At 42.2% G+C, this 9,469-nt stretch overlaps 1 protein-coding gene across 2 annotated transcripts in view; it reads left to right on the forward strand.

Annotated features, from left to right (window-relative positions):
- LOC112075230 (nuclear receptor coactivator 2) overlaps nt 1-9,469 on the forward strand; it is a 26,091-nt gene that overhangs the window by 15,795 nt on the left and 827 nt on the right. For both annotated transcript variants that reach the window (XM_024142254.2, XM_070440819.1), the window contains exons 5-6: nt 3,521-3,716; nt 4,443-4,629. In XM_024142254.2, coding sequence (XP_023998022.2) covers nt 3,521-3,716; nt 4,443-4,629 — 383 coding nt within the window. The remainder of the gene's footprint in view (nt 1-3,520; nt 3,717-4,442; nt 4,630-9,469) is intronic.

Below are 9,469 nucleotides of genomic sequence, written 5' to 3' on the forward strand. Positions count from 1 at the left end.
ATATATAAAAAAACCAGAGCCCAGGACGAGGTGGAGAGGCTAGACATATATCGACAATATTGATACTCTGCTGAAGGGTAGCTACCAGTCTATTAAGATGACCTAACACGGCACAGGCCAAATTGATGACGGCGTGTATATTCAAAATGATAACGAGATGATAGCTATAATAACTAATGCCATGCAAGCCATGTGAAATCCACCTTTTAAAGCAAGTAATTGACCTATGTCTAAAATGATATTGAAATTGCATTTTGTTCAGGGCTTTTTCTGCTGATCGCAATTTACATAAAATAAGAACTGGTTCTCTAACTGACTGCCTAGTTAAAACGAAAAGAAAATAGAAAAAAATATATATTGCACGTTTCTCTAGATAAAATCAGATCCAGACTGAACTGTGATGTAGTAGGGAGTGAGAGTTTCTTAGAGATAAATCAGATCCAGCTGAACTGTGTGAGTATAGGGAGTTGTAGTTTCTCTAGAGATAAATCAGATCCAGCTCGAACTGTGTGATGTAGTAGGGATTGTAGTTTCTCTAGACATAAATCAGATCCAGCGAAACTGTGTGATGTCGTAGGGAGTTGTAGTTTCTCTAGAGATAAATCAGATCCAGTCTGAACTGTGTGATGTAGTAGGGAGTTGTAGTTTCTCTAGAGATAAATCAGATCCAGCCGGAACTGTGCGATGTAGTAGGGAGTTGTAGTTTCCAACAGGCCAATGTTCTACCAAGTTTAGCGCAGAAAACGTAGTAATTAACTACAATGACCATAATCCATTACGCGCCTACTCGTCCGGTCTGTGTTTATTTTAATGCCTTCTATGTGAAAGAGAATGCAGCGCTTTAGAGATGAGATGATGACTTGGAATTAAATAATAAAGTCACCCAAAAAAAACAGCATTATTTTATTAAAATAATGTGAATAAATGATGGTTAATAAGTGATAAGCAGTAATGGGCCGCCTCTACCGTCATGTGACTCTTTATTAATTGTTTTATTCTGGGTTATAGCAAGCAATCAACCCACATAATGCATAGTGTATTTAATGTTTTAGAAAATTATCGAATCCGAAATCGAAAACCAAGGATTGTAACCTGTTCAGGGAACAAAACCGAAAACCAGAAAATAATGAAATTATTTGAGGAACAGAACCCGAAACGAAAGTGATCTATACTGTTCCGGAACAGAACRGTGATTTTAAAAGAATGGGAACCAGTTAATAACGGTATTTTACATTCTGGGTATATTTTTTTCCCCACCTATGCAAAGCCCTCACTCTGTCACTCAGAAACGTATTTCTGGCGTCTGCCTGCCAATGTGTGTTTGTGTAGGCTGCCTCTCCCCTCTGAAGTTACGATGGTTACCTGCTGACGATGTTACAAGCATGAAATTAGAGAGAGATGTTTTAAAGAATGCATTGACTTATTAAATGCTAGTTAATTTTTTTTAAATTATGGCGTGGGGCTAAAGCAGGTTCAACACAGTGTGTTCACAGGTATACGCTTCACACACATGGTTATGTCAGATATAGAGGGAACATTTATTTAATTTTAGAATTTGAAACCGACTTCAAAAAAAGCGCTAATCGCTCTGGACTAGTGTCCAGTCACACAGCGTTGTATTACAAGTGTTGTACTGACCACTACATTGATAACAAATAGATTAATACAAAAACATAAAATACTTCTTATATAAGATATCATTAAAATAATGATCAATCAAATAGTCAACTAAAATATAATTCATTTAGGCAATAATCAATAACTGTCTCAATTTTCCTACGACTGTACAATCATACTCCTCTTGTCCAATGAGGAGGAGGGGGGGGGGGTTCTTAAACTTTTTCAGCTCGAGACCCAAATTAAAAATGTACCGTCCTCTCGTGACGCAAAATCTTCCTCCAAAGACCCAAATTGAAGATTATAGATGTATTCTCAAAACTCGCATCCCACCTCTCACCTGCCCAGGGCCCACGTTGGGTCCTGACCCATAGTTTAAGAACCCATGATTTAGGCCATAAAACATGAATTCCACTAGAGGGCAGCATCCATACATCTATACTATATATAGACATTATATATATAAACTAGATTCCCTTTACATGGTAGTGATGTATTCCCTTAAACATCACTGTATGTTACAGTGCCGTTTGCATATTTTCATTGGGTCTTAGGCTGCTTGATGTTACCATGTACATGTTAGTCATTTAGCAGACTCTCTGATCCAGAGATACTACAGTAGTGAGTCATTTAGCAGACGCTCTTATCCAGAGATACTACAGTAGTGAATCATTTAACAGGACTCTTGATCCAGAGATACTACAGTAGTGAGTCATTTAGCAGATGCTCTTATCCAGAGATACTACAGTAGTGAGTCATTTAACAGACTCTCTGATCCGAAGATACTACAGTAGTGAGCATTTAGCAGACGCTCTTATCCAGAGATACTACAGTAGTGAATCATTTAACAGACTCTCTTATCCAGAGATACTACAGTCGTGAGTCATTTAACACCAGTCTCCTCGTCCTCTCTTCCCTCTCTCTCACCAGTCGTCCCTGCGTCCTGCTCTTCCCTCTCTCTCACCAGTGCTCCCTTCTCCTCTCTTCCCTCTCTCTCACCAGTCTTCCCTCTCCTCTCTTCCCTTCTCTCTCTCCAGTCTCCCTCTGTCCTCTCGTTCCTCTCTCTCACCAGTCTCCCTCTCCTCTCGTTCCTCTCTCTCACCAGTCTCCCTCGGTCCTCTCTCCCCCTCTTCTCTCACCAGTCTCCCTCGTCCTCTCGTTCCTCCTCCTCTCCCTACCCCTCTTCCCTCTCTCTCACCAGTCTCCCTCGTCCTCTCGTTCCTCCTCTCCCTACCCCTCTTCCCTCTCTCACCAGTCTCCCTCGTCCTCTCGTTCCTCCTCTCCCTACCCCTCTTTGACTGCTCACACAATGGTACCCTTTTACCTACATAGTGGAACGAATATGTTGCAATTTGAGACACACACTAACCTGCATGTAGTCCTCACTCCCTCCTTAATGCCTGTACACTCCCTAAACCCTACACCCGTATCCCATGACCCTAATCAAAACGGTTTTTGACTTTGTGGTTAAACGCGTAATAGGTCAACTATTTAAAGGACATTGTATTCTACCAAACAGATAATAATAACTGATGTCTATTTCAATCATTTAGTTGTTTTATGTTCAGTGTGTGTGTATGGGCATTGTGTTTGTGACTTTATGTGCTCTATAATAATCAAACCAAATGTATTTATAAAGCCCTTCTTACATCAGCTGATATATCAAAGTGCTGTACAGAAAACCCAGCCTAAAACCCCCAAAAACAGCAAGCAATGCAGGTGTAGAAGCACCTGTATGAATTAATTATACCTGTATTTACAGCTGCTAACTTCACCCTATAGATTACTATTGTAAATGTACACATTTATACGGGTCAGAAGAGATATTCCAAAGTAGAACTCTAGCACTTAACACAGAGCTGTATGTCGTTTAACCCTGCCCCCTGACCTCTAACCCCACCAGGTATGTCCCAGCAGCCTGACGGAGGGTTTGGAGGACCCACCACGCCCCAGAGTCCCCTGCTGTCCCCCAGGATGGTCCACGCCCAGTCTCCCATAATGCAACAGCAGGGCCAGGGCAATGCCGCATTCCAGGGCTTGCCTGACATAAACGGTTGGCCCCCGCAGGGGAACATGGGAGGGAACATGGGAGGGAACAGGTGAGCGGTGGAGAGGGGTGAGATGGGGGCACGTCACAGAGTGACTGTTAATAATCAGAGCTTGTAAAGATGGAACATATTCCATCTTGTTGAGTTCCACGTCCTTAATGCTGAGTTCCACAATGCTGAGTTCCACGTCCTTAATGCTGAGTTCCACAATGCTGAGTTCCACAATGCTGAGTTCCACGTCCTTAATCCTGAGTTCCACAATGCTGAGTTCCTTGTTCCATTAATACAGTCTTTGGTATGACTCAACCAGGAAAGGATCTCAGGGCACTAACCACAAGGCTACTCATTCTCTATAGTTGAGTATAAACCATCATCTGTCACTCACATTCACTCTCTCTCTCTGTCTCTCTCTCTCTCTCTCTCTCTCTCTCTCTCTCTCTCTCTCTCTCTGTCTCTGTCTCTGTCTCTGTCTCTGTCTCTGTCTCTGTCTCTGTCTCTGTCTCTGTCTCTCTCTCTGTCATGCTCAGCATTTGTGCTCAGCAAACTTGGAGAATTAACACAAAGTCCAATGCATCAATGAGGCGGGGGAAATATGCCATGCCACTGCGCTCCATGGAACAGAAGAGATGCATTAGCTTGGCATCACGAGGGAGGGAGAGGACCAGTTCTAGAGGGAGAAAGAGAGACTAAAAATATTTAGCCTAGCGATGCCCCTCCTAGTCTTCAATATTTCAGCAGTGGTTAAACTCACACAGAGTTCATCTGTCCACNCTCCAGTATGTTCAGTACTCAGCAGTCTCCGCCCCAGTTCACCCAGCAGCAGCAGACCAACGGGGGCGCAGCCATGTACAACGGCAACGGAATGAACCACAACGTCTCCATGGCAACCAACGCCAGCATGGGTCAGATGGCTGGACAGATGGACGTCACCTCACCTGAGATTACCTCCATGGGACAAGAACCGGTACACTACATAAAGCACACATAACCATTCATAAACAGTTATAACTATTAGAAACATACCCTGGGTATGTATACCAGGAACACTTTCCTAATACTTGTATTTGTCCAGCAAAATTATAGCATTTATACAATTTTGAAAACATTACAAAACATTCACAGCAGATTTCACAACACTCTGAGTCTTTGCCCTCAGGCCTCCACTCTACTACCACTTATCTACAACACCAGATCCATGTGTACGTGTGTGTGTATAGTGTGTATGTTATCATGTGTACGTGTGTCTCTGTGCGTGTGTCTGTCTGTCTGTCTGTCTGTCTGTCTGTCTGTCTGTCTCTTCACAGTCCCTGCTGTTCCGTAAGGTGTTTTTTAAATCTGATTCTACTGCTGCATCAGTTACCTGATGTGCAGGGTTGGGGAGAAACGGATTACATGTAACAGATTAACAAAACAATCATGTAACTGTAATCTGTTACGTTAATCAGCAAAAATATATTACTTGTTCATTATTTTAAGCTGTCTATCATTGTTTTTGAGACTTGTGAAGTGCATAGTGACCCTTTTGGCAAACTCCAAGCGGGTTGTCGTGTGCCTTTTACTGAGGAGTGGCTTCCATCTGACCACTACCATAAAGGCCTGATTGGTGGAGTGCTGCAGAGATGGTTGTCCTTCTGGAAGGTTCTCCCATCTCCACAGAGGAACTCTGGAGCTCTGTTAGAGTGACTATCGGGTTCTTGGTCACCTCCCTGACCAAGGCCCTTCTCCRCCYATTGCTCAGTTTGGCCGGGCGGCCAGCTCTAGGAAGAGTCTTGGTGGTTCCAAACTTCTTCCATTTAAGAATGATGGAGGCAACTGTGTTCTTGGGGACCTTCAATACTGCAGACATGTTTTGGTAACCTTCCCCAGATCTGTGCCTCGACACAATCCTGTCTCGGAGCTCTACGGACAATTCCTTTGACCTCATGTCTTGGTTTTTTCTCTGAATTGCACTGTCAACTGTGGGACCTTGTATAGACAGGTGTGTCCCGTTCCAAATCATGTCCAATCAATTGAATTTACCACAGTTGGACATCTCAAGGATGACCAATGGAAACAGGATGCACCTGATCTCAATTTCGAGTCTCATAACAAAGTGTCTGAATATTTATGTAAATAAGGTATTTGTTTTAGAATTTCCTGTTTTCGCTTTGTCATTATGGAGTATTTTGTGTGTCGATTGATGAGGGGGGGGGGGAAGATTTGATACATTTTAGAATAAGGATTTAACGTATCAAAATGTGCAAAAAGTGTAAGGGTCTGAATACTTTCCGAATGCACTGTATGTAAACATGCATACAGTATACAGCTCATAGACAATAGTAGGGGTCTAATGAGGGTGCAAGTAAACTCCATGACCCCCCCCCCTGGAGAAGACCGCTGTGAGTGGCCCTATCATGACATAACATAGTGGTGATAAAGCTCAAGTCTTAACTGGTTCTAAACCAACGCCAAGGAGTTTAGTAGTAAACAGGAAAATGGGGATACGGTCCCGTATAGGATAAAAGCATTACAAGTAGGAATGCCTAATAGCAAGACCCAGGGTATATCCCGAATGGCAACCTATTACCTGTGGGGTCCTGGTCAAAAGTAGTGCACTACATGGAAAAGGGTGCCACTTAGGGTGCAGTTTCTGCCCGCCCTGCCTAGGCATGTATACTTAATTGCCCCCTTTCTCCCTACGACGTCTCGTGAATAATTTAGTCTAATTAGCTTTATGATGTAACAATGCTAAAGTTATGGGGCTTGACCCAGGCTGAGATGACGACGACGATGATGTAATTAGTAGTCGTGTGCACTTAGTAGTGGCCAGACTTGAGTAGTACACAAAATGMGTCTGCATCCCAAATTGGCGACCTATTCTCTATATAGTACGCTACTTTTAGGTGGCATTTGGGACGTACCCTGTGTTTTTAAAGGGCAGGTCCGTGTGGACTGTCCATCAGAGGGTTATCGCTGACGTTTATACCCTTTAATCATATGTCATTGGAAAGCTTAAATTCACAGCTATCCATCAGACACGTTTTGGGAATGTTCAGTTCAACAGAACTTTGACCTTTGACCTCTAGGGCACATATCAGAATTACCTGTATACATTATCTTTAAGAAATGTTGTTTTCCAAGTGGTTTTGTAAGGTCATAAAATTACCTTTTCAAAATMTATATATAATTTAATTTGAAAACACCAGCTATAACTTTTGTTTTAAAAAAAWTWTTTTTTACATATAGTGCCATTGAAATTACAATGTTGGAAGCTTAGACATATAATTCCATGTAATGGGACAGTTGTGTGTTTTTTCATTTTAACGTTGGTGATGAAAGCACCACAATTCACACACACAGGTAGAACAAGGTTTTACAAAGATTTGTAGATATCCCAGAATTCACCCATTCCAAAAACAATCCAAAAACATAGCTGTCCAATGACATGGAAATACATCATTAAGCGTTCAACATTCGGCCAAAGGCACAATATGGGCGATTTGTTTTTTTAATTAATGGTTGCTGGTGCTTTTAAAGTTTGTTATATTATATACAATTTGAAAGGTCATTTCATGGCCTTTCAGAACCACTTGTCAAACAAAGTTTAAAATCTATCAGGGTTTCCTTTTTAAAGCCATTTAATACAGGTAATTCTGACTTAACAGCCTTGGTTTCTCTAATGACTGCCTCGCCTGGTTCACTATCTACTTCTCAGATGGAGTTCAGTGTGTCAAATCGGAGGGCCTGTTGTCCGGACCTCTGGTAGTCTCTATGGGGGTGCCACAGGGTTAAATTCTCGGGCCGACTCTTTTCTCTGTATATATCAGTGATGTTGCTCTTGCTGCTGGTGATTCCCTGATCGACCTCTATGCAGACGACACCATTCTGTATACATCTGGCCCTTCTTTGGACACTGTGTTAACAAACCTCCAAACGAGCTTCAATGCCATACAACACTCCTTCCGTGGTCTCCAACTGCTCTTAAATGATAGTAAAACGAAATGCATGCTCTTCAACCGATCGCTGCCCGCACCCGCCCGCCCGAATAGCATCACTACTCTGGACGGTTCTAACTTGCCATCCGTTTTGTCACCAAAGCCCCATACTACCCAGCACTGCGACTTGTATGCTCTTGTTGGCTGGTCCTCGCTACATATTCYTCACCAAACCCACTGGCTCCAAGTCATCTATAAGTATTTGCTAGGTAAAGCCCCGCCTTATCTCAGCTCACTGGTCACCATAGCAACACCCACCCGTAGGACTTGCTCCAGCAGGTATATTTCACTGGTCACCCCCAAAGCAAATTCCTCCTTTGGCCYCCTTTCCTTCCAGTTCTCTGCTGCCAATGACTGGAACGAAATGCAAAAATCACTGAAGTTGGAGACTTATATCTCCCTCGCTAACTTTAAGCGTGAGCTGTCAGAGCAGCTCACAGATCACTGCACCTGTACACAGCCCATCTGTAAATAGCCCATCCAACCAACTACCTACCTCATCCCCACATTTGTTTTTCTGCTCTTTTGCACACCAGTATTTATACTTGCACATCCTCATCTGCACATCTATCACTCCAGTGAAAATTGCTAAATTATAATTACTTCACCATTATTGGCCTATTTATTACCTTACCTCCTTACTTCATGTCCACACACTGTATACAGATTTTTCTATTGTATTATTGACTGTACGTTTGTTTATTCCCATGTGTAACTCTGTGTTGTTGTTTGTGTCGCACTGCTTTGCTTTATCTTGACCAGGTCTCAGTTGTAAATGAGAACTTGTTCTCAACTGGCCTACCTGGTTAAAAAAAGGTGAAATAAAAAATAATTAAATTAAATATACCCTAGAGGTCAAAGGCCAAAGTTCTGTTGATCTAAACATTCTGAAAATGTCTGATCGATAGCTGTGAGAATCTAAGCTTTCCAATGATATACAAGTAAAGGGATACTTCTGGATTTTGGCAATGAGGCCATTTTATCTACTTCCCCAGAGTCAGATGAACTCGTGGGATACCATTTTTGTCATTTTTGTCTCTGCATGCAGTTTGACGAAAGTTGCTAACTAGCGCTAGCACAATTGCTAACTAGTGTTAGCGCAATGCTAGTTAGCATTGGCTTGCGAAACTACCTCTAACTTCCTTCGTACTGGACACAGAGACATAAAAATGGTATCCAGGAGTTCATCTGACTCTGGGGAAGTAGATAAAGGGTGTATATTTGACAAAATCCCAAACTATCCCTTTAAAGGGTATAAGTGAGTAGTGACTTGGTGAATACTGACATTGTTTGTCATAGGGTGACAAATCCATTGCTGCACTGCTATCACACATTTTCCAACTTTAGGGACGTTGACCTTAAAAACAATTACAATGAGACATCGTCACCCCAAGTGACCGCGACGGCCCAATTTGGGGGGGGTCTGGCTCATGGTCAGTAAAGAGTCAGAATATAATGTTGTTGGCCTCTTCTGTTGCTTTTAAGTCTATTAACCCAGTATGAATATTTAACCAAGCAGCAGCAGACAGTTTGATTGTCTGTGAGCACTTCAGGCTGTTACGTTTAAAATCACTTGATTTATTCCAACGCCAAGCTATCGAAATTATACTGGCACTTAAATGATGTTAATTATTCAAAGCCGTCGACCATTAGTGTGAGTATAGAGGTGATTATGTTGAGGGTTGATACTCTGTTCATCTCCACTTGGTCAACTGTGTGGAGAGGTGAGTTTTTATCGTGAAATAACAATTTTATCAATCTATCTGAGTGTGTGTGAATTGGATGGGCATGTAAGAAGTATGTAATAAGTGTATGTGAAATGTATGTAAT

This window comes from Salvelinus sp. IW2-2015, unplaced genomic scaffold (genome assembly GCF_002910315.2).
Source record: "Salvelinus sp. IW2-2015 unplaced genomic scaffold, ASM291031v2 Un_scaffold3041, whole genome shotgun sequence".
NCBI lineage: Eukaryota > Metazoa > Chordata > Actinopteri > Salmoniformes > Salmonidae > Salvelinus > Salvelinus sp. IW2-2015.